The following is a 25,427-nucleotide window of genomic DNA, read 5'->3' on the forward strand; positions in this document are numbered from 1 at the left end:
ATATCATTTAAATTTTTTAATTAAGAATCTTCATTTTTTTCAATAATACTTGATAATGGGCGACGAGCACGATACTGATGATGAAATGATGAAGATTCACAATTGTATTGCAGGTTAGGTCTATACTTCTCAAAGTTACTTATGTTATACAACACGCAATGAATACTTTTTGATTAATTGCAATTACGGTAAAAATAAATTTCCAAGATAAAGTGTGGTAGTTTTTAATAAAAAATTAATTGTAATTATTTTTTGTGGTCATACATATTGAATTATAGCTGTTCGCTTTTATCACAGATTGTACATAGCTTTGAAATACTAATAATAAGGAGGGAAGGATGATACACATGAAGGATACATGCAATTTATCAGTTAACACTTTATTTAAACCTCTGTTAATTGTTAACCTTGATATACCAGGAATTTATATACTGATAATTGCACATGTTGCTGAAACACAACTGATGTGTGAACCAGGCTAGATAAATAAATACTCTATACATTGATAGACTCCGTTTGTACGATATAATCATCTGTATTATATATACATTCGTCAATGAACCAGGATAGCACGCGGCGCATCGTTCGGTTTGGTGGATATATTCAGTTGATGAAAAACATTCAACGTGTCCCGCATAAATTTATCCATCATATCCCGAGTGTGTTTCGGTGTTGGAGCTAGTCTTAATTTCTCTTCGCCCTTTGGAACCGTAGGGTAATTTATAGCTTGCACATAGTGCCCTTTGTCTCTTAATAAATGGTCCGCTATCTGGCTACACACCAATGGATCTCCTATCTAAAACAAAAAAAGAACATAATATTTTATATTAACAATTGTTGTTCAATTACGATGAATGATTAATTAAACCATTTGGTTGCAGCTCACCTTTATTGGAATTATATGAGAAGGCGACGGTTCTAACGGAAGACCGGCGGCAGTAAGAATAGACTTCATATAGGCCACATTTTTCTGGTGATTCGTCCTCAATGACCTGCCCTCGTCCGATGCCAAAATCTCGACGGAAGTCAAGGCTCCGTATAGCACGGTGGGCGGTAGCGAAGTGGTAAAAATAAAGCCGGCCGCGTAACTTCTTATCATATCAATCAGCCTCGCGGAACCAACGATGTAGCCGCCCACGTTGCCAAAGGCCTTTCCCAAGGTACCGGATATAATGTCCATTTTGTCAAGCACCCAATCTCTTTCGCCGATACCGGCGCCGGTGTAGCCGTACAGACCGACCGCGTGGACCTCGTCAACGAACGTTATCGCCCCGTACTTGTGCGCGACGTCGCACAACTCCTTCAACGGGCAAATATCGCCGGTCATAGAATGCACCGTCTCGAACGCCACGATTTTTGGCACGCTTCTGTCCACCTTCGACAGGAGCTCCTCCAGATGGTCCACGTCGTTGTGCCGGAATATGTGCTTCGGCACGCCGCTGTTTCTTATCCCTTGTATCATGGAGGCGTGATTCCCGGCGTCGGAGAACACGTGGCAACCTGGCAGGATTCTGGCTAGCGTAAACAGAGTGGAGTCATTGGCAACGAAGCAGGAGGTGAAGAGCAAACCGGCTTCCTTATCGTGCAGCTGCGCCAGCCGCTTCTCCAACTTCTCATGACCCATGGAGTTGCCCGAGATGTTTCTCGTACCCCCGGCACCAGCGCCAAACTTATCCAACGCTTCTCGGACCGCGTTGATCACCGCGGGATGACGCGACATTCCTAGATAATCATTGGAGCACCATACGGTTATCGGTTTCTCGCCCCATGAGTATTCCATGGCTACCGGAAAGTTTTCAGCCAGACGATTCACCTTCTTGAACACCCGGTACGAATGATCCTTCTTCTTACGCATAATTTGCTCGTGGAAGAATTCCTCATAAGGGAACTGCGCCCCCTCTTCCTTCTGTTCACCTAGATTGATAACATCTTCCTCCATCGCTGGACTGGCTTTCTTGACGGCGTCCCGCTCTCTGGACAAGAAAGGACACTGATTCTGTATAGGCTCGGGAATCGGCTGAGACTCTTCCGACTCCGTCATCGTACTGAACAATCTTGACATCACTGGGCAGAGCTGCCGGTAATTCATTATCAGGGACGTTCCGTAATTGCGAACGTAGTTTGCGGACAGACGAGTCAAGAAAGGGCACGGCATTGTTTTCAGAAGATCTGAAAATACATTGGTTTATAAATATCAAATTGCCAAAATGAAAAAAATAATCGGTAAATGTGTCGTAATGTTCTAAAAATACTTCAACGATATTCTACATTTAAATAATGCTAAGTGAAAGGAATATTGGGGCATATGTTCACAAATTATATAAATCTACAGGTGATATTGAACACGAGATAATACTTGAAAAGAAAAAACCGACGGTAGCATGACAGTGTGCAATCTGGAAATGATCTCAATCCAATAATCGCACGAACGTCCAATCTCCTGAGAATTGCATAATTCGCGTGCGAGGAAACGAGCAGGGAGAGGGGAACGATGACATTAGATAACAACCTGTCATCTTCGACTCCGAGCCTCGCGGAAGCAAGAAAGTAAGGGGGAGGGGAGGAAACGGAATCGCAATCATCTCGACACGTGCAAGACGGGACGAGGGAAAAGGAGAAAGTGACAGAACAGTGACGCAGCACACACCTGTCTGTATATCTTTAGATAGCGGATGCATTACCTTTTGCAGCGTTAACGGGACGACGAGCGCTGGCACCGCGTCGGGCGTACTGTCGGATCAGCTGAAAGCGGAAACGTTAACGCTGAGACTGAAAGTCCACCTCGGTGCGGAGAAACACGGCAAGAGGGAACGCGACGGGATGGCCAAACGAGGAAAGTCCAACTGATTATGCGAGAGAACCCCAACTCCTCATGACCGCTCGGCTCGGCAACGAACCCACTACTGACGCTGCTGACGCACACGACGCATGCGGCCGTATCGTACATACTAGCGTTGGTGAAAACGTCGAATCGACTCGACGGGAGAAACTACCACGACCGAGGCGAGGCCTCGTTCCGGCCCCGTTTCGAAATGAAATTAATTAAAAAAAAAATTGCGTGTCGTAAAAGGTAGAACTAGTGTCGCTCGCGCCTATTACAACGCGTTCACCGTTTATACTCTCGCTTTCGGGACAACCGACGTGAATTATTGTGACGCTGGGCATAATTAATTTTATATCATTATAATTTATTATTTTTTGCACGTAGCGCAAAATCTATAAGAATTTGATGGATTATCTTTCTTGGCGCGGATTGTTAAATCATCGTCTCGAAATTTGCATTAATGACTCGTTTCCTTCACCTGTTGGCTGAATATTATGTACGATACTGCATGAATACGAAATTAGGATGACACTTGAACGTTGAATGAAATTCAAATGTCACTTGACGTTAATATTAAATCTAACATGACGGTGGATAAATAAATCATGTATAGATACGATTAAAAACTTTTAGTTAATTCTTTTTAGCGTTGAATATGTCATTATTTTAGTTATGTATTATAATTAACGTATTAAAATTGTTTTCTGTAAATTCTTTTTTATTTAACTATGCAAATTACTTAATATTTTGCTGTATATCGTTAAATATCTTTAAAACGACATTTATGCAACATGTCAATAAATACATCACATAAATGTGATGTATTTGTCAATTAGAAGCTTATCGTAAAGGAAAAAGATAGCTTTCGTTTTTTGCAACGTTATCGTTTCTTGCAACCTTGAACTTTCCCGCATATCTTTAAGTCGTGATCAGACTACGGATTGGGATTGAGATTGGATTGAAATTTGACCAATTAGAGCAAAGTTTACTAAACTTGAAGTTAGTTTTCTTTATTCTGATTGATTAAATTTCAATCCAATCTCAATCCCAATTCATAGTCTGATCACGGCTTATGGAATGAAGTGACACAGTATAGTGTGCACGGTCGAATATTTAATGCGACCTATTAAAAACTTATTATAATAATCTCTTATCGTGCTCTTGACGATTGAATCTACGTGCATTCTCTGTTCAAAGCTATTTACATAATTTATTCCGACTGGCGGCGTCGCATTCACAATAGTTCACGTTGACTTGAAAAAAAGAACAGCGCGTGTGTCGTGCGAATAGAATTTTCTAGACGTAAAAAATTTCGAGAGAATATTTTCTTTTCGTCGATTAATTTAATCGGAAATTAATTTAACGAACGACGTTTATTTCTATAATATGAATGCAGATTAACTTTTATCTCGATTTAACTTACTTTTTACTCTTTTCTAATTCTAAGAATTACTTCTAAGAATTACTTCTAAGCAATTCTAAGAATTAGAAAAGAATGAAAAGTAAGTTTGATCTATATTGTTATAGAAATAGACAATAATCGCGTAAAGTGAACTTTCGAACTACGATTCGTTGCTTCCAATCTTTCTTCCATATTCTTTTCACGTTAAATAAGAATATAATATTAATAATTCTATCATATTAATCATCAATTAAGTTAATCGTAATTCGAAGTCGCCACAAGTTGTCGAACGATAATAATGACAATGCCGCCAGAATTTGAAATTCAAATCGATGACGTCACTCACCATGTTCATTGATGGCGGGAAGGTAAACTCGTAAACAGGGTCGACGATTGGCGGACGTTTCAACTCTTTCGATTTTCTTTTGAGTCGGCGGGATCTCTTCAAATTTCTGCTGCTCTCTTTAGCTCCTTTCAAGATTTGCTTTCCAAAAAATTGCCGCCGCAGCAATTTTCGAACCACGTAAATATATGCACGTAAAAAAGAAGGGGAGAATCGAGCGAGCGCACGATCTACATCTACGAGGCTGCTTCGACACGACCGAAGTTTTGCGACTGCAAATCAGCAGTTTTCTGAACGGTTCGAAGGTATTATGAGAGAGTGTGTGAGCGAATAAAACGCCGCGCTACGCTTCTTTTCATTCTCGCAATGTCATTGTCGCTAAACATGCGCCGCCGAGCGTCTAATCGCGGATCGCCATTATCACAGATTATAACAATTTCGAGGCGTTTGATCGACTATTGTAGCTGTTTTAGAAGAAGCCGTTTACTCGAGTTTTTTATTCCACCAATAATTCTCTTTTTGCAACATTTAGTTTCTCCAAACCTGGTAACTCAGTCGATCGCTTTAGACATGCGAAAGACTAAGGAAAAGAGAATTTAACTCAACGCAAATTGCACTAAATTATACACCAATCATTAGAGTGCAATCTACAAACAAACTTTGTATATAAATATAGATATATTTAAAATTATAGTTTTAATGACGTTACAAGCGATTTGGCGTAGCAAAATTCAAAGTGCTTCAAAACTAGTTTCGAAATTGCACAAAAAATAAAGCTTATATGTGTTTTATGTTACTGCAGCTGTACGCCGCTCGCAACGTCATATTATATACGCGAGAAATCAGATGGAAATAAAAATTACGATAAAGTCGTGATGTTTATATTCAGAAAGATCATAAGAAAATGTTCAATTCATGTGAGGAATTCCGACAAATACGAAAGCGTTCTAAGAATTTATACATTTGTAATTTTTCCCCTTAAATCTGGGAATTCCAGATTTGTCGGATGCGAGAAGAGATTATCTATCACGTAATAAGTACTGATGTATCATCAAAATTGAAGATAAACTACAAACACAAAACCTATGTTTCTGACTGTAAATATACATAGTAAAACTCCGATAAAAATTCTTTTACAAAAAAAGAAACAACCCAGGTAGCACATACACGTTTCAGAAATATTTTATAAGCGTTTTTTCGAAACGTTTTATAACCGATTTCTAGAAACGTTTCTCATAAGTAAAAATGTCCATTCGAAAAACGTTCGATGGAACACGTTTCTTTTCCGACAAAATAACGTTCAAAAACTATTATAGAAACGTTTTGTTTTAAATGATAAAGACATTTTAGATAAAGACATTTAAAATTCCTACTTTTCACGTCTTTTGAACGTGTTTATTATGACTTTGAGACAGAGAATGTTCCAGAAGCTTTATGCATGTACCATCGATCTATATGAATAAAATGATTTATTTTGTGCAATAATTAGTGCAATATAAATTTAAATGTTTCAAAAAAGGCTATTAAAGCTGTTATATATATGTAGATAAAGCAAATTATAATTTTGAAAGGAAAAATTTAACAAATTGGTATTTTTGTTAACTGTAGAAACGTAAAAAATACGTTTCTTAAATCATGTTTCAAAAACATTTTTGTTCAAACGTTTTTTAATGGTTCTTTACGGCGGTTATGAAACTATATGTATACGTTCAAAAAACGTATATAATATATGAAACTAATATATGCTACCTGGGAAATCTTTAGGATAACTTTAATCATTCTCTTTCCGATTAAATTTACTCGGTGATTAAATTAAATTTACTCGGTGATTAACTTATCGAGTAATATACCTATATAGGGTCGATTTCACAGTCTCCGATTAACTTGATCCTCCGATTAAACTCACTCTTTATCTCTTTCTAACTTTCTCCCTTATGTTTATTTTTATCAATGTAAATTAATCTTAATCTCGGTTTAATTTACTTTTTATCTCTCTTTAATTCTAAGAATTAGAAAGAGATAAAACGTAATTTAAACCGAGATTAAGGTTAATTTACATTGATAAAAATAAACATAAGGGGGAAAGTTAGAAAGAGATAAAGAGTGATCGAGTTTAATCGGTGAAATCGACCCATACACTGCCTGCATTATTTTGTTAACATGGATAGAATTTTCTGTTCGAAAAAAAGGATTAGATTGAGGATAACGAATTATATAGTTCGAATTTCTGCTTCATGCAATTCTACCGGTTGAATTAACAATCGGAGTTATTTGAAATTAAATTTCCTTTATTAGAATGCCTTCGGTATAATTGTAAAATAAACAGTTTTAAAAGTGTATTTGACCATCTATGGGCTATACGAATTTGTCATCGTACAAATCATACAAATTCGCATAACTTTTACTTTTGTTCTTATAAGTTGCCGTGTATTTGATTGATATAATTTTACACCCAAGTTTCTTTCGCATTCCTGCACGCAGCAGAATAAACTAAATAGAAAAAATATAATGAATATGCGAAATCCTACACGTGCAGCGCGGATAAGAATTTAATAAATATTAACCGAAATAATAAATATGCGATGACGTAAATATTATGATTTTTACAAAGTAGTTGCGTGACGTCGTGGCCTGATTGATTATTCCGAGAAAGATTACAATAATTACGGCTTTATAATTATACAAGCTCATAAAGGAGAGATTTTCAGAAGCCAAACTGATCGACTCTATTTTTCGAATTTTTGAATTGTACGTACTAGAAAATGTAATTAGCGTATAGCTTCATTAATATATTTTTTTTTATTCTATAGAGTCGATCAGTCTGATTTCCAAGAGAATCGCATAATTATAAACGACATATCGTTTATAATAATTATATAATAATATGCATCGTTATCGTTCCCGGAGAACGTATGTAAAGAAACGTCATTGCGATTTTTATCACGATCGGTAATTGAAGTGTCCCCTATACTCGGTTACCGCCGCATGATATAAACTCCGATCTTAAAAATTACTTTATCATCTACCAATTAAAAAGAAAAAGCGGAAGAGAGAGAATATATAAGGAGAACCGAGACGCGCCATTTCTAAATATCACAGGACAAAATCTTCCTCGCATTCCTCGCAATCAGCGTTAATCTGGAAACGCAAGAATTCCTTCGTATTTGCGGCGCATAATTTTCATCGCTTTCCGCGCGCATCGACTTTTATCGGCGCGTTTTTACCGCACTTTTATTTGCGCTAAAAGCTGAAACTCGCGCGCGCGCGGCGAGGAACACTTGAGATTCTTGGGAATCGCGAGAGGATTAATTCTTTTTATTTTCCAATTGCGGACAATCCGAACGCGACGTGCAGAATCGCGCTCAAAGTGCTCGGACGCGGGGAGTTCCTCGCAATTTGGAAATTCGGCGAGGGCTTCGAACGCATATCGCGAAGTGCAGTGCACGCACGCGCGCGCGTGTGGATCCAGAATTCCAGATCCCAGCTCGCGTGCATTCCAGGCGCCTGGCCTGGCGCACGCGGGCGCGAAACGTCAAACGTCATCGCGCGGCGCGTGCACGGCAGGCAGCTCGCCTTTGAGGTTATGTTGGAGTATGTTTATCGCTTCGCGGACATACGCAAAAGTCGCGGTAAACGCGATAATGTGACCTTTGGCCGATCGGACGCACAGTTTATTTGCCCCGGTCGCACGGTGCAACGTCCCGCGCTGCACGCGCGTCGCGATGATTTATTTTCGATCCAACGCGCTGACGACCTGCTGGCGAGTTCGATGGTTTTATTGATAATGATAGACTGGTAGAACGTGGCGGAAAATTCGTCATGGCGAGCGCGAGGAGCGAGGTAAGATCGCGTCGCAAGTCGCAACCGATTTTTTTCGCATCCGCTGATCCGCTCTTCGACGACGCAGGCGGACATAACCTCTCCTTGCGACTGATGTCTGTCAGATTAAATTACTTACACAAAAAAAAATGATGTCTGTCAGCGCAGACACGATGACAGCAATGTGGAATTTTGACGAAGCATATCTTGCATATTTTTAAGTTTTTAAAATGTATCTTACGGTTTTAACGGCAATTTTCAAGTAATATAATTAATTTAATTTTAATCACATTAAATGTGATAATTACGATTTTTAACGGAATGTTTTTCATCCCGTTGTTCAAAGCAGTCTGAATGCTGAAAACAAGCGTGACATTCGACAGAATTATTATAGTAATTACTGCTTTTGTTAACTGTAGTTTTCCTTTGTACAGGATAGAACCGTGCTAGAAGCAGAAACTATCTTTCTGTTAATGAAGAAGGGCTTTCCCATCTCTCGCAATGTGAGAGCTCAATGGCTGCTGGAGCATTTGGACTCTGTGATAAGTATACAATGCCCGAATATAAAGAATAAGGAGGAACCGGAGCTGGAAGTAGTATCGGTGCTGCCGAAGGATGAGCCTGTTGCATGGTCTATAGATACCAGCCACCAATTCCTTTATAAAGTTGTTTCGACGACATCGATTGTATTCCTGGCGCACAAATATAGGATGGTCTTTAGCTTAGATTTAAGTCCGTCGCTTGCCACTGTTGTAAGTATTATGAAATTAATACTTTTGTTGTCAAATATTCTAATTTTTGTAGCGGCGTCAGTCAAGAAATAAAATTTTATGTCTCTTTAGGATGTACAAAGCGGTGAGATTGTCATTGATGAGGTGTATCTGGCGACGAAACGATGTCTTGAAGGTATAACTAGACCAGTAAGTATTATTTTCTCGATATGTTGCAGATGCATGTAAAATAGAAAGATTCTTAATTCACCGTATGTTTGTAGTTTACGATACCAGGCAGCAGGCGTGTGATGCAGCCTGAAATTTATGTGACTGTGATAGCTCATACGCCGTTCTTTACAAGCCCGGCGCAACAAGTACTAGTACAAGGATGGCTGATCACTGCGGATAACGTGAATTCTCTCACACAATACGTAGAGAAACAGTTGTACCTGTTAGAGGAGAGAGTAGCGACTGTCACAGCCATAGCTAATCAGCAGTTAGAAAATTTAAGGGCAGAGAGCGAGCGTTTGGTAGGGAGGCTTTTTGAGGAAAGTAGCAACTGCTTGAACAAAAATAATTGTAATATCTCCATAGTTTCGCCGGAAGCTAGTTTTGTAAATATGTTGAGATACGGGATGCTGGCTTTGACACTTTTACCTGAGCACAGCTGTGCACGTGAGTTCGCAATTTATGATATATTTAATCGATTATCTAATGTATGCTATGCAATAGTATTATGGAGAATACAGAGAAAGGAACATTTTTTCAGATATGGTAATAGTCACGGATGGTATCGTCGGAATTAAGAACGCTCACACGTTGGATTCCATTATACAGCAACTACGCGCAACGACGGTCGCATGTAGTTTTTTACGCGTAGGCAGCGCATACGATCCACATTGCGCGGACGGTTTAGTGCCATATCAAGACCTGCTGTATTTTATCTCCGCGGCTACACTCGGTAGTTATATGTCCTTCAATTCATACGTGGTACGTAGACATCTAATCTATACCGCTGCGCCTGACTAGCAGCAACATTGATTGCAATGTAACTATTTTATCTAAATATACCTGTAGCAACATTGATTGCAATGTAACTATTTTATCTAAATATACCTGTAGCAACATTGATTGCAATGTAACTATTTTATCTATAGATACCTGTACACGGAACAGATATAAATCTTTATCATAAGCATTTTTTGTGCTGGCAATTATATCGGGACGTATCGAACAACGATATATCGGGTCGTCATTGCTGGCGAACTGAAAATAATTGCTTCCATGAACCTAAAAGCGGTCAACTCTTGAAGAAAAAACAGATCGACGACAAAGTTACTTGTACATTAAGCAGTCTGCTGTGCTGTCGTCTAAGAGAAGGATACTTGATAAAAAGAGCCAATGTACGAGACGACATTCTTGAAATAAATTTTGTGCTATTATGGAAAACGAATGTGTTTTTGGAATATTTAGTAACGTGTCCATGGTCTTCAAAATCATTATCTCTATCCAACGTGATACAATATACCATTACCATAGAAGGTAGATTAAAGATAATAAATTATTACAGATGTTGAGAGTAACATAATAAACACGTCTATCCGTAGCCTGAACTAAAATTATCTTTTATTACAGCGCCATATGAATTTTTACACGACATTACATGCCTATCGAAAAAACCGTTAAACTCGCATTATCGTCAAGGTGTCATCTCTCGTTTCTGGACAGCATTAACATCATTAACCGAAAGCGACAATATGTTAGCGCACTTCAGCTGGTTTCCGGGATCTGGATGGACGTGGTACAGTGTACCAGACACCATCAGAAGCGGAATGCCTGTGTTTTACTTGTCGTCTTATCCGTCGCCAAGTACAGTACAACTTAGGTACATTTATTTTCTTGTATAAACAATATCAATTAATACGATATGGCTATGACACATTTATTCAAGATAAATAGAAATTACAATTTAATACAACTATGTATTATTATTTTATAGTGACGCCGCCTGCCCACAGTTTGGACAGATATGGCAACCGGTTGTCTCTCTGGATCCGCTTCAGTGGGCGCGTTGGATGCACACTCAAAGGATTACGTTAATTTTAGCCTACGACAGACCGTTGCCAAGACATCTTCACCAAGCGAATCAGAGCGGTCGTTTCCAGTGCGTTCAGAGCCGGCAAGCGGCGGCCGTATTATATGCTATGTTGAAAAATTGGGCGACTTTTGTGCTAGTCGAGAATCACACGTACGTCCAGTTCATATACAGAGAGGCGGAAAAGCCGCCGGTGTCATTCTCATTGATTCGCATTAATTGCAAAGCGCTCTGCGTCGTACTCAATATAGCGTTCGCCGGCGGCACCGAAGGTGTCGTCCGCCACAACGTAGTTGTAGATCTCGTTGACAGACTATCCAAGCTCACATTGCCAAATAGACCGACGGAGCAACGTGAGATTCCGTGTTGCACAATAATACATAAATCGCTCGAGCGAATTCTCGTAAGATACGAGCGTATACCGAACAATCTGAGTATGGTGGTATTTCCTGACGGAACTCAGCCAACCTGCACCAGGGTTGCACTAGGACTACTAAGTGGTAGTCTAACAACTACCCTGTCCAGATATTTATACCACAATCGTTGGCTGTGGCACGTGAAGCGGCCGTTCGTTCAGACCATCCCGGGAATTACTTTGTCGAGATTAAATATTACTGCGATTGCGAGAATACTCTCTACAATTACGAAGTAAATATATTCGCATTGGCATGTTACGGATATTACAAGAATGGGGCAGTAAGATATTTATTTTATTCGCAGAATACGTCTAGGAGAGGGCTTTAATTTCGCGTATTCGGCAGCTGGCATCACAAACATGGTGTTAGAAGTGCAAATGCAGGGCTTCGGGAACGATGAGAATTCTTATCCGTGTATTATTCAGTACGTTTTGTTCCCACCACATGTTGTGCCGAACGCAGCATTAGAACGCGACAGCGGTACCGAAGATGACACGGAAGAAGGTAGCGATATTTATCGATCGAATAAGAGGATTATTTGTACAACAAACGGATGATTTTACATGTCAGGTATCGCCGAGGCGGAAGTATGGACTGAAGATTCCGAAGGGTACAGCGATTTTCAAATTGTCACGGAGGTTTGGGTCGAACCCCAATGTGGCTACGTGCAAATGCCTACACAGTCGATTGCTATGTATATGCATCCTCTGCAGTATCATCAATTACCAGATGCAGTAAGTACAGACATGACATTAATAAAAATTTCAGTCTTGCGTGTGTATGTGTGTGTGTATGTTGAGTCATCAATAAATAATAGTTTTATTCGATCAGTATACTTATTAATGTCTTTCCGAACGTAGATATTAGAGACGTATATAATATCTTCATGATCCATTTGATACAAGTTAATCAGTCATAAAAAATGTCTATATATATAGGATTTCTAGTCTATCCATTTCAATAAAGTTCTACGGTAACACATCTATGAGCTTGCTTAAATTGATAAGACGCGGTTAATTCCTTGAACGTCTTGAGAATGATAAGCTATCTTTATTCGATACTTCTGGCGATATACGTGCAATATATATACGTAATTTATATAGCGGTGGAAATATTAAAAATTGCAATATTAATCATTGATAAAAAAAATTACATGTTATCACGTAATCTCTGACGATATCCACAATCGTAAATAATATTCTAAGAAAATTCTGATAGCGTGCATATTTGTTTTACTTGACTGTTGCAACAGGAAAATAGCTATTTGGCAATCTTCAAAATCACTTATTGAAATTCATATTAAATATCACGTATGATTGGTAATATGACTGATTAATACATATCTCGGTAACTCTATCTTGATTTTACGAGTTTCTGAAACCGACGATCACTTTCCGACATTAACTCCTATCCTTCTTATCTTGAACTAACTTGATAATGCGCGTGGTAACACAAAAATTATTCTGATGTACAGTCGTCTAAAGTGCTTTATTTTGCTGGGCACTGAATCTATCTAATAGTAAATATCGCCCAGCGATAGCGGATTATTTAATCTACTTCGTTTCTAGCTTGAATTGTCATGTTTTATAGCACATATTTGACATATGTGTATTTCATATACGCCATACGCCCATCCGCGTTCTCGAAGTTTCGGCGGAAACGTGTTCTCTCTCTCTCTCTTTCTCCCTCTCTCTCTCCTATCTTGCCTAATTCCTATCTTTTACAAAAATAGAAGCGTCTAAAAGAATTTTTATTTGCTTAACGATTGCTTAGTTCATTCGTTTCCATTTCGTAACGTCTATACGAATAGTCGGAATAGTTTATACTACAGGTCATACTATTTCTCAAAAAATGTAGAATATTGTGTAATTTTTATATCTATTAGAAGTGGATTATTGAAAACAGATGAAATATGCACGTATGATTATCAAACAAACGGCTCTAAAGAGATAAAAGAGAAATTAAATTAATAATTTAACTGAAATCAGTGCAGTAATAGAACGCGATTCGCGTAAATATCTTAACTTCATGGCATAGCATGTAATGTAGCTTTATCTTAAATCTTATCTTTCTTCCAATTCTGATAGAGATGCTTATAAAATCCATGTATGCACTGTCATTTGACGATGAAGGATGATAAGGATAAAGATACTTATACTTTCTATCGTCGCAATACGATTTGATTGCAACTTTTTCCACGCATGAATTCAAAAGAAAAGGGAGATTTAACATTTTATGCCAATTTTTGTAATTTTTTAATGTAATTATATTAATTTTTGTAATTTTTTTAAGTAATTTTTCTCGATTCGTCTACTTTTAGCGTTAAGATTTATTAAAAATTAAATAATGCGCGCATTTTTGACATAAATAATGTTATCGATAGATAACGAAACAGCTGTTTAAAGTACGGTTTATTAATTTATATTATTGAATCTTTTGGAAATTACCATAGATTAATTATTTTAATTCTTATAAAGCTCAGCAGAGAAACGGGAAATCACTATTTTTATAAATGTGCTCGATAATTGAAATTTGTAACATATTTTTGTGTAATACGAATATAATTCTAGCATAAGTTCACGTTAACTAGATAACTGTTATCTGGTTCACTCGTTACCTGGAGAACGTTGCTAATCAGGAGACCAAACTTCAAAATACGCCGACACTGATACATTATATTATATTTTATTCTTATAAATAATATAATCTAGTTGATTAATGATTTTATTCTTTCAAGAGAATTCTTAAAAAAAAAGCGTAGTCTTTACTTGTTAACCAACTCGAGAATGCGTAAATATGTGTCCTCAGCACATTCATTGACTTTGCAAATTATGTGCGTTTTAACGTTCGCATTATAATTAATCGGGTCGAATTGAAATTAAAATGAACGCCAACACTCGTTTTACGAATTGAATTTAACGTTGCGTAAAAGGCGCGGCTCTCTGAATTTCGAAGTTCTCGCATAGATCTTTTCGACGGATCTAAGGGTCATGCCCGATAATCGTGTACGGGAAAGGACCTCGCGCGTGGATAGGCCTTTTCCGATTATCTTTCCCCATCGGAACTGGAAGTCGAAGCTAACGGTGGAACAGTGTCAGTCATCAGAAGTCGTTATCGTCACATCACGAATAACGCAAACATTTATCTAAGCGCGTTTCACACAAGGACGCATCCGCTTAGGCAAGTGTAATTCCTCTACATAATTTTCTTTTTTCTATCTTCAATTCATATCGTCTCTCCTGTTGAAAGGAGAATGAAACTCGAATACGATGATCACCCTATTATTACGCCTGGACTTTTTTCACATGCGTCTCTCAGGAAGGTGCGCGACGAGGAGAAGCGCTTTGTAATCTCGAAAGGCGCAAAGTCTCATTTTTGGCTCGCGTTTCCGGCCCGTGAAACCGAGAACGGCCTGTGAAATGGAGAATGGGGAACGTAAAAGTGTCTATCGCTACATGTCGTTATCGTTATCGGGGTGTGGCTTCGATATCGATGAGGGTCCTCGGAACGAGGTTTTCCTATCAGTCGGCTCAGGTATATATAGGGCCCAATACGCGCCCTGCGCTCACTAGTGATCGGATTATCTTTTTCGTGCAATTTTACAACGCCGCACACTGTCCGGTTACCTCTGCATAATACTCTACGTGCTCCCGAAGTCTCTTATCACCGAATCCCAAGTGACGACTCTTTTTTTTATCACGTTTCGCGCGCAGATTAGAAGTGATCATGGTTTCCGTCATGCGGCCAAGTCGTAGCATGGTCTTCGCGCGACGTCGTCCTTGAGCCCACGGGCTCGATCGTCCAGGTTCGATGACGAATTTATGTAGTCCTCTCCCGAGAAGATGACCCGACTGGATTTCCGCTTGCCTGTGCGCCCGCGAAGAACCTCGCGGGAATAAAGTCTTTGTCTCGTTATCATCAGGTGACTCCGCACGAGATTAAGACCAGAGAACATAGTCGACCGCCTCTGGGATAGGCACGCGAATCGCATCTTCTATCGTCGTCCGCCTCCGCTCTTCGTGTTCTCTTCGAAATCCTCGTATTCGCGTGACTCTCAGTTGGAAGTGAGGATCTAGGCAGTGAGCGACCAGTAGGTCTTGATAACTTGTCAGATCTAACTCTTCCAGCTCAGGGTTGCGCGGCTTGACGTCGTCTCGCAGTCGTAGCCCAAAGTGTTGTTTCTCCTGGTGAAATCTTTCACGCCCCAAAATCGATCATCCCCGAGATGCGTTGGTGGATAGCGGGTGTCACGGTTCAAGTGGAGAAGTGGTCTCTGCGCTTTGTATTAAAGTGAGATTCAACTCCTCCAACTTATTCCTGATCCCCCGTGATCGTCGGAATCGACATTTGATCCTGTGCAATTGCGACCTGGTCACCTGCTTGAGGATACTTATCTACGCGAACTTCAATATGATTATCTGTTAATCGCTGAGCGACTGAGTGCTGTTGGCAGATGGATTATAATTAGTTCACGAATTTTGTTTCTCGTGTAATTGTACTTGATTGTTAATACTTAAGTATGTGTGCTCGATAAATTTAAGATCCAAAAATTATTATGATGAGTTTTATATTTTTAATTTGCACTAGGTTTTAAGACGGGTGTAAAAAATATTATAGTTATCATGCCATCCTTTCTCCTCTTATATTCATACTTCCTATATTCCTTTATAAATATATAAATATAAATATATATTTTGTTATTATATATATGTAGAGAGAGAAAGAGAGAGAGAGAGAGAGAGAGAGAGAGAGAGTGGGGGAAGGGGAAAGAAGTGTTAATAATGTGTAATAACTATTATACATCCAGCACAAAAGTTTTTCAGAATGTTTATTTATACACACAAGTTTATTTGTATTTATATCGCATGTAATTATTAAAATTGTTTTTGTAAATCCTATGTACTATCACTTTTGTCCTATTAGATTGCCCGAATAGACGAGGAATGTATTAACGCTCTATTGACCTTAGAATACTTGAGCCTCTTGTGCCAAGTAACACCGGCGGAAAAAGATACCGAGATTGTGTTCGGACAAGCACACCAAGGAGTTAAATATCACGGTGCTGTGGGCACGTCTACGGATCGTATCTCAGAATGTCCAAACCCAACCGAGCCCTTCGAACCGACGCCGATCATCGACGAGAGGATACATTCCATGTACTTCTCGTTTGATACTCTGAGCATTTTATCAAAATGTCAGCAGGCGGAACTCTTGTTCTCGATGTTCGCCGATGGTTAGGGACTTATTTTTTTTAACAATGAATAGAAAAAGGATACAAAAATAAGTAATTGATCTTATTTTATTAGATTCCGTACATATCGATGAAGATAGGGATAGTGCAAATAGGATTTTTATGGGAAACTTCTTGGAACATATGAAACAATTGCACAATAAAGAACTACTGCTTACGTCAGCAGAATCACAAAGGTTCACTAAAATGCTTCTTAACAGACCACGCGAGAATATTCCACCGTTACCTTTCTTTATACAAAAAGGTACTATAGATATATATGTATATTAGACTCTTTAATTATCATACTACGAAATTAATAAATACTTCACGTTATTATTTGCATTTCTTTGTATTTTTTTACGAAGATATAATATTCCACAGCTTTTTTAAATGATTCTATATTGTATAACGTTTATTTTAGAGAAAAATTGTAGAGATGACACGTCAGACATTTATCCGAGGTGGAAGTGTTTTGTCAAAGGAATTAGCACGACACATGTCATTATCACAATATTACCAGCAACTGAAAAAGATGTCCGCCTGATAATGTACACAGGTGATAACTGCACAAGTAACAATTCCGAAAAGAATTGCGATTCTGATATTTTCGATCTCGATATGAACGAAAAGGTATCGTCTCCAACAATGTGTGCAGAGAATGTACCTGACTTTGTGACATTGGAACGCAGAGAGTCAAAAATTTCTAGTCAATCTACCACTGCAAATAGCACATCGAAAGCTAATGTAGACCATAATTTTGATAATGTTGACAATGAGGGCAGTCTTGTTATACCTGTATACGTGTATGATTGTTCGCTAGCATTATTAATTGATGCGCTGGTCGGTCAATTGCAAACACCTCAGAATAAAGATATCTATCAGGATCATACTTTTAAGATCGGAGAGCAAATTTCCGAAGATTTCATCAGTCTCAAATCGGAAAGTAACACAAAGCCTTCATCTCCAGAACCAAAGAGCGAAGATTCTGACAATATTTCTAGCGGTAGGCAAATACATATTTTTGAGATAATAACGTTAATGATGTAAAAAGATTAATATTTTAAAGAATAATCATTGACATTTCCTTACTACGCTATTAAAATTGATGTTAGCAATTAAATGTTTTTAACAAGATTGATTTTTCTGTGGTAGATCAACGAAGTTTGATGGAGCATTGCAAGTTGTTGAGCTTAGCACATTGTCATTGCTACGTGGTCGCGGTTTATAAGTCACTTGCACTGCAACAGTCATTGAGCTACGAAGATATGGAGGCTGCTGTGGCACAATGCGAAGAAAATCTGATAGAAATTAATATTACAAATTACTTACGATCGGTGTGCAGACATTTGAGCATGTTGGCAGAAGGCGATCTACTGAATCAATTAAAAATCTCCGCGTGCAACGATGTTAAACCATTACATAGTTTGATAAAAACTAAATTTAAAAGGATTATGGCAGTCGCATTTAGGCCTGTACCTGCGCATCCAGAATTTTATTACTGTTTACCATCGTGGATGTCAGAAAAGATGGTCCGCATCTTTGTGTATACTTTGTATTATTATAATAATGATAATTCGTTATTTTACAAAGATCATGTTATTTTTAGGAAGTGGTATCACAAAGAACAGATAGCGATGACGAGTTAGATGAATTCACATGTCACTCTGAAATGCCGGCTTCAAAAACAGATTCTCCTAACCAAGGTAGATAATCAAAATATATTTCATTATATGTCCCAAAGATAGAAATTTTGATTATATTATATAATACCTATTAAATACATTTATATATTATTGCTTGCCAGTAAGTCAAGCTGTCAATATTACATGGCCGGTCACAAATCTTCATAACAACGAGAAGCTGTCCCATTCCAACTCAAAAGATTCGCTTATCAGCGATTTTGATGAGGAAAACACGTGGAACATGAAAGATCAGCCGCTCTTCTTACATTTGAGCTCTTCGATTCGTTTCCGCTCCGAGCTTTCCAGTATACCTGTTAAATTGATGCCTACTTGCTTTACCGAGATTGTCCAAAGGATTAATGACGGCAAGGAAAGAAATCTTACTGAATTAAGTTTGGAGGATCTGAAAGTTACTTTGGATATCATATGTTTGAACCTTCCAAAAGAAGTGTTGGAAGTGTCGTTGGAACGTTATCCTGCATTGAGGACGACGTCTTACTGCAGCGCTTCGACGTTCGGTAGCATGCCGAGCGGTAGCAGTCCGGGTGCAAATGCGAAGACTGAATCGATGCAGGAAAGAATGCCGCAACTGCCTCAGCATCATGCGGTAATCAGCTTAAGGGATGAGATTGAGTGGCTATTACGAGACGAAACCGCAACGGCACTTCTGGATCATCCTTCACCGAATGCTGACACATTAAAGTTTATAGCACAGCACGTATCGGAATCCACCGACAGATCCAGTTGCTCGATGGATAAAGTACCTTTACATTTTGTTTTCCCATCTGAAAGCAGCTCGCCCAAATTTTTGAAGGAATTGAAACATCTTGAGATTGACAAGTACTGCATTTGCCAAGAAGCCGATTTGTTTTACTTCGTTAAGAAACCGGAAATAATAGTACCTGATATAGAACCAGACACATTACACATAGACGTAGAAGAACAACCATTAAAGGATGGTAAATAATCTTATATTATTTGAAATTTATTAAACAATTATAATACAAAGTATGTCTTTTTTAAGAAGACATTAACAATATACCATCCCTTAAAAAATTATACTAGATATTCCGAAATTATACTAAAATTATACTAAATATTTCAAACAATATTCATCTTTCTAGAGATTTTTATTTATTAAAATTTAATTACAGACGAAAGCATTGAAAATGTGGAGCAAGAAGAAATTCCTGCTACTACAATTCAAATAAACGGGCAAGATTCTGGAGATGCTCCAGGTTATTATTCTGAGATATCAAGTATAGCTGAAGGGAAACACGGGACGGATGACGGATATGAAGGCGATAGCAGTAATTCCGAGGATGATTATCAGTGGTTGATAGAACTTGATAAACGCAGAGATAGTTTACCCAATTTCTGGCTAATTATGAGTGTTGAAGGTAGTCATGTTAATGTCTATTTTCACTGCAGGTTGGTAAATAAAAAATTTGTTGCTTTATTCGTGCAGCAACAGCTGCATACGTATAATAAGCAAGAAAAAAATTTGTAACATCACGATTTTATTATATAGATTTTTGGAACTTTCTTCGCCAGAAGTGGATAGTTATTCGCAAATACAGAAAATGCTGCTTGTTCAAATTAAAGCTATATGCCGGCGAGTAAATCAATATTTACTTTTGCAAAATCTTCACGATACTCGCATATGCGATCGACTGTTGGAACCAGAATCCACTGAAGATTATAATGCTTGGAGAGAAACTGGCAGTGAATTGGGAAATCCTTTTCAGAATCACAATTCTTCAACTTCAAATGTTACACCAGGCATGTTCAGATGTCCTGTCATTTGGGAAGAACCCTTCAATTTACATCCCCGCTTAAAGACCGGGCCTGGAAGATCCGGGTTATCGAGAGGGATCAAAGCGTTGCACGGCGTACTTAACAGACTCTCAGTTAATAATCGAAATAATATGTTCGTATATCAAGAGAATAACGAGAATGTATTTTACCTGCGGCTTCACGAGCAGACGAACGATATTAAACCTTTGCAGAATAAATTGTCCGAGAGCGATGAGAAATTAGTTGTCTCGCGAAGCAACAGCGTAGCATCCTTATCGCAGGCTAAGAGCACCGGCCTGGTGAACGATCATGCGCTAGCGAACGACACAAGACCTAGAGTTCGCTCGTTTGGCGAAAAAGAATCTGATATCTTGAATAGAACTGGCGATTCGATTATCCTGATGGTACATGGGATATCGGAAGCTGGTCCGGAAGTCAAACGAGATTTAGTGCAGGTATTGCAAAATCGTCTCGATGACGCGGTACTGGAAGTACTATCTGTGATGTTGGCACGTAATCCAATGTGCAAGCTGACACCGGCGGACGTGCACTTCATACAAAAACCATACAAGTCTCCCGAGTGTATAGTGCAACTATCGGTGCAATCACACTGCTTACGGTATATGGATGCCTTAGGATATTACTTGAGGCAAAATATACTACAATTCTTGTACATGCCAAAATATACGGATCTCGGAGCTCACTATCATTTTCAGGATTACACTCCGTTAGATGGTACTAGAAAGAGAGTATCCGAATCCGATATTTTCTTATACAACCAGAGTCACTCGAGTGGTAGCAAAGGTATAGCTTGTATCGCGTTAGCGATCACCGATGGCAAAGGAGAACCCCCAGCGTATCCGAATGGTTCGAACGAGTCGAGTTTTCCTAAGTTGTTAAGGGTCGAGAATTTCGAGAGCATCGTATCAACCAACGTTTACGACCATAAAAGTGATTCTAAACCAAACGCGCAGATGTTGATCGAATTTCGAATCTGGAAGCAAGGCAGAGTAAACTTGGAATCCTTAATTCTGAAATTGTCATCCGCGGTCAAACATGGTACCTGGGACTTAGTCACGGAATATAATCTTCTAGCGACTCCTTTGACGGAGCCAGCTATTAATCCTTCAGCGGTTGGAGAAACTGCAACGGAAAACAAAGAAGTCCAAACACCTGTAAAGACGTCACAAGTTTCCGACAATTTAACGATTAATCAGTACGAGCTCGGCGAGAAAGGAAAATTGAATGAGATTTATCATACTACACTGGCACGCTGGTTTCAGTTTGCACTAGAAATGGGTGTCCCTGCCGTGAAAAAGCACGAAGTGATCATTCACCACAGACATGCGATTCCCGTGATCGTGAGAGAATTGCAGAATCTCATACGTAGTCAAGATCCAGACACGTCCAGTAAAGTTTTCGTTTTGCAAGATCGACAACCGTTCCTAAATCAATTTGTTGTTTCGCATAAAGCTGGATCTGCACCTAAGTGGTCTGACAGCATCCGGAACAGTTCCGATCAATCGTTAGCGGAAAATACGGATCAAGAAAGCGCAAATTCACCCGTGTACGTGCCGCACGAATTTAATAAAGATGAGCAAACTACTTACATCAAGTGCATTTTAGTCGCAAGAAACTTTCATCAATGGAAGGCATCTTTGAGTAAAGAAATAGATCCGGAACTGCTTGCTCCTAAGGGTCAGTTAAGTTTAACAAATCGTTAACTTAAGTCTCACATATCTATCTCATTATTAATTCTTTTATATTTGATGTTACAGATCAAAAACAATTGCAAAAATTTAATCCCCTGATATCAGAATCGAATTTTGTGCCTAGACAAAGGATATTGTTAGCTGAAATACTAAGTGACAACGTTAGTGTTCATTATGTGGCACATAGTTATCAAACATTCACGAATCATATTGAATATTTAAATTTTATATTATATTTTTAGATAATCATTTATATGTATAACTGGTCCAAGGAAAAATCCGAAAAATTGATCAAACAAACGACAAGCTTAGGTACATGGCTTTCCTCTAGATCGAGTCTATTTACCAGCATAATTATGCAAAAGTTGGGTATATTTCATCACAAGCTCACTCGGGAACCTCAGCAGAGAGAGCACGGTTCTCAATATTATCAAATCAACGATATGGAAAGTCTAGCGAAATTTCCTGGCCATTCAAATCAAGATAAAGACTGGACGCGATCGAGCAACCGAGCGCCGTCGATGAAGAACAACGCGTTTTCGTGGCTTCAAGTGGTCGGGCAGGCAATGCGCGATGCGAAACCGAGCGCTCCGCATCCTCATAACACGACGGATGCGATCGTAAAGGCTGCCTACGACTTGCAGGATCTACGGCATCGAGACAAGAGGATCAAAGGTAACGGTTGATCACCAAACTTGCGTGTACCGCAATGATTACTGTAACATAACGTGAATGTATCTTTGTAGAGGATCTGGAGAAGTTGTATGCAATGTGGCAGAGCCGCACGTCCAACATACCGATATCGCTGAATGCTTTGAACACATTCAAGCAACATTCTCGTTTGATACACTTCTGCCACACACCCCTCCTCTTTTTACCGGCCTGGCGTTTGCAGTCTGCCGCTACGAGGGATCATTCATTGACACCGCCGCAGCCGTCTCACTTCGGCTTGAACGGCAACGTGAATGAATCGTCTCAAGCAGCTCAGTCGAAACAGGAAGCGATTACGAACGCGATTATGATAAAATGGCATCAAGAGCTCTGCAAGTCAATGTTGTCCGAATATAAACAGTATCTGCAGATTCTGGGCTTCAATCCGATCCAAGTGGAGTCACCACATAAAACGTTTGTTCGAATTCTGCATTATTAGATTTTGATGTAGTAAACATGCGTATTTCTATATGTGCATTGCGTTTTTTTTTTTATAGGGACGAGGAGCACGCGCAGCAGCAGTATTACTATCTCAAGAAGTCCATGCTGGGCGGTATTTTGTTGTTCGAAGTTCACCTGTCACAGCCGTTCTTCTGCGTAAAGTTACATATTATTGAATGCAATCGCTTGCAAACGAAGACGAGTAGCGGTATGATGAACCAAGTAAGATAAATTCGAATTGCATTTGCATGCGTATTGTGTATATACTATATATGTATGGGAGAGTTTACGAATGGATTTGTTACAGTTTGTACTAAGCTTCGTGGATGTTTGCGACAAGATTCAAATCAACATGCATCTGCATTCGTTCACGTATGATTTTCACTTGCGTTGTATTCACTCTTACATCGCTGGAACTGGATTGTGGTCTTTGCAACAAGGTTACCACCTCACTCACTTTATGGATGACTTCATCAAATATTACAGCAAGGCGCCGAATTATGCCAGAAATCTAATATACAGCGGTAAGCTTCAAGAACACATCTCGGTGGTTCGGATCGCGTTCGTTTATTTCGTAATATGGTGTACATTTGACATTGTTGTTTCAGACGTGATAACAATACGCGATATAGCGATACCTGCACGTACGTTGTACTCCTATTTGCTTTCACACGAGAAAGTGTACGGCATGCGTGTGTTCGTGATGTCCGGCGAGCTCCAGGAATCTCATGATAATGAATATGTCTTAATTAAATTGCAAAGTACTCCCTCAGTCAGTTATTGCGACGCTCACGATACAAAGTGCACGGACGACTTCGACGTAGCGCTAATCGTGTCGCGCATGGAACAGTCACCGCAAATCGAGAGGACTGAAATCACTTTGAAATATTATCTGATGTTGACAAGCAAGAGGGAATTATATCCAAAAAGGGAAGTAGAGAACAACAAACTAGGCAAATTTAGGACCGTGTACAGCGTTGGAAAACCCGCCAACAGCTCGTATACGGAGAGCCCGGTGGAATCCAGTTCCGTCTCGCCTACACCGTCGTTTGTGAGAGGCAATTTCAGGACGGAGCTATCAAGTACCGATCAGCAGGAGAAGAGTCTCGATTTCTCGTGCGATGTGACTGCTAAAGATGCCGATGTTAAAACAGCGAGCTATAATGTTCAAAACAGTTCGGCGCCAACGCCTCCACCGGTTCCAAACTCCCCCCTAACGCAAAACTCCAACATCCCAAGTGCAGTCTCAAACGCGTCGTCGTCATCGTCGCCGCATTTAGTGCAAATTCGCCAGGAATCGGTGAATTATCTGGGCTACTACTCGTCGCACGAACAGCTCATGCAACAGATGATTATGGCCCAGGCGAAAGCTGCGCGTCAGCATATAACGAACATGGTGGAGCGCGGCGCATTGCAGTGTCGGACGCATTTACTTTGGGACAAATTATTGGAGAACAAAACCTCGATGACATACACCGAGTTCAGGGAGCTCTGCTCGTTAGCCCACATCGAACCCCTTGTGAACCTGGACCCTAGACTTGGTCCTCTTGTTAATCAGCCAGTTTCGTGGTATCAAGCATTGTCCAAGGTGTTGCAAAATAAATATCAAGAGCACCACAAGCAATTTATTACCTCTGACGGGAATATCACTCATCATCTCATACTGCATCCGACTCTCCTTCAAGCGTTCATGATGTTGACCATCGATATGCACACATCGAGAGGAGTGAGTAGAACGCGAATGCGAGATTTGAAATGTAAAACAAAGTCGTCACAAAAAAAATTAAAATTAACATTTGTTTTAGGATTTATGCGCCGTTTATCGGAAGTCCACAGAGATTAACGTGCCGATTAACATGGAAGACGTCTATGCCCTAGTCGAAGGTTTTGTCGACGCTTGTTGCTTCCACTTGTGGATGGGCCTTTGCAGCCAGTGATAACATTCCGGACGTACAATGCAATGGCATATTGCTCGTGAAAATTTTGACGTACTTACAAAAATTGTTATGTGCAGTGTTATGTAACGAATTATCTCCTGAACACGAAAATCAGTGCTCTGATTGCTAATATGGATTATTACACTTATACAACTTTGTAAATATGAAATATATATTTTCATGTTACATACATTAATTCTCATGTAGTTAATCGAACAATAATTTATTCGGTAATACATAAAGTTAAGCTATCTTTTAAAGGGAGACTAAAAGTTGTAATAATACGCAGGATTATCGATACT

The 25,427-nt window shown here is 39.2% G+C and overlaps 2 protein-coding genes across 4 annotated transcripts; one reads left to right on the forward strand and one right to left on the reverse strand.

The window, feature by feature from the left end:
• Positions 1-359: 359 nt before the first annotated feature.
• On the reverse strand, positions 360-5,370 carry LOC112452389 (5-aminolevulinate synthase, erythroid-specific, mitochondrial). 3 transcript variants are annotated; one of them, XM_025012577.1, is made up of 4 exons: positions 4,573-5,369; positions 2,682-2,742; positions 887-2,169; positions 360-796 (listed from the first exon to the last, which is right to left on the reverse strand). In XM_025012577.1, the coding sequence occupies exons 1-4, from the start codon at positions 4,579-4,581 to the stop codon at positions 554-556; spliced, it is 1,596 nt and encodes a 531-aa protein (XP_024868345.1). In that variant the 5' UTR covers positions 4,582-5,369; the 3' UTR covers positions 360-553. The 3 variants fall into 3 exon arrangements, with proteins under 3 accessions (XP_024868345.1, XP_024868346.1, XP_024868347.1); XM_025012578.1 differs by lacking the exon at positions 2,682-2,742 and having other exon boundaries at positions 4,573-5,370; XM_025012579.1 differs by lacking the exons at positions 2,682-2,742; positions 4,573-5,369 and adding an exon at positions 2,357-2,636.
• A 2,088-nt stretch (positions 5,371-7,458) lies between these two features.
• On the forward strand, positions 7,459-25,321 carry LOC112452381 (KICSTOR complex protein SZT2-like). Its single transcript, XM_025012557.1, has 25 exons — positions 7,459-8,409; positions 8,823-9,140; positions 9,231-9,308; positions 9,383-9,776; positions 9,871-10,091; positions 10,259-10,643; positions 10,737-10,986; positions 11,101-11,844; positions 11,917-12,116; positions 12,183-12,346; positions 16,536-16,845; positions 16,919-17,107; positions 17,267-17,848; positions 17,998-18,374; positions 18,452-18,548; positions 18,650-19,486; positions 19,682-19,958; positions 20,059-22,022; positions 22,103-22,197; positions 22,279-22,711; positions 22,783-23,161; positions 23,245-23,410; positions 23,496-23,712; positions 23,797-24,914; positions 24,994-25,321. Exons 1-25 carry the CDS (start codon positions 8,389-8,391, stop codon positions 25,123-25,125), a joined length of 9,948 nt encoding a protein of 3,315 aa, XP_024868325.1. The 5' UTR covers positions 7,459-8,388; the 3' UTR covers positions 25,126-25,321.
• The last annotated feature ends 106 nt before the right edge of the window (positions 25,322-25,427 follow it).

The sequence above is a fragment of the Temnothorax curvispinosus genome, unplaced genomic scaffold (assembly GCF_003070985.1).
Source record: "Temnothorax curvispinosus isolate PA1 unplaced genomic scaffold, ASM307098v1 QBEX01003329.1, whole genome shotgun sequence".
In the NCBI taxonomy this organism is placed as follows: Eukaryota; Metazoa; Arthropoda; class Insecta; order Hymenoptera; family Formicidae; genus Temnothorax; species Temnothorax curvispinosus.

Coding starts and splice junctions, on each gene's coding strand:
- LOC112452389 (XM_025012577.1), bottom strand. Junction 2,170..2,681: donor TCCCGTTAACGCTGCAAAAG/GTAATGCATCCG, acceptor ATGTATTTTCAG/ATCTTCTGAAAACAATGCCG. Junction 797..886: donor CTCATATAATTCCAATAAAG/GTGAGCTGCAAC, acceptor TTTTTGTTTTAG/ATAGGAGATCCATTGGTGTG.
- LOC112452381 (XM_025012557.1), top strand. CDS start 8,389: ATGGCGAGCGCGAGGAGCGAG. Junction 8,410..8,822: donor TGGCGAGCGCGAGGAGCGAG/GTAAGATCGCGT, acceptor TCCTTTGTACAG/GATAGAACCGTGCTAGAAGC. Junction 9,141..9,230: donor GTCCGTCGCTTGCCACTGTT/GTAAGTATTATG, acceptor ATGTCTCTTTAG/GATGTACAAAGCGGTGAGAT.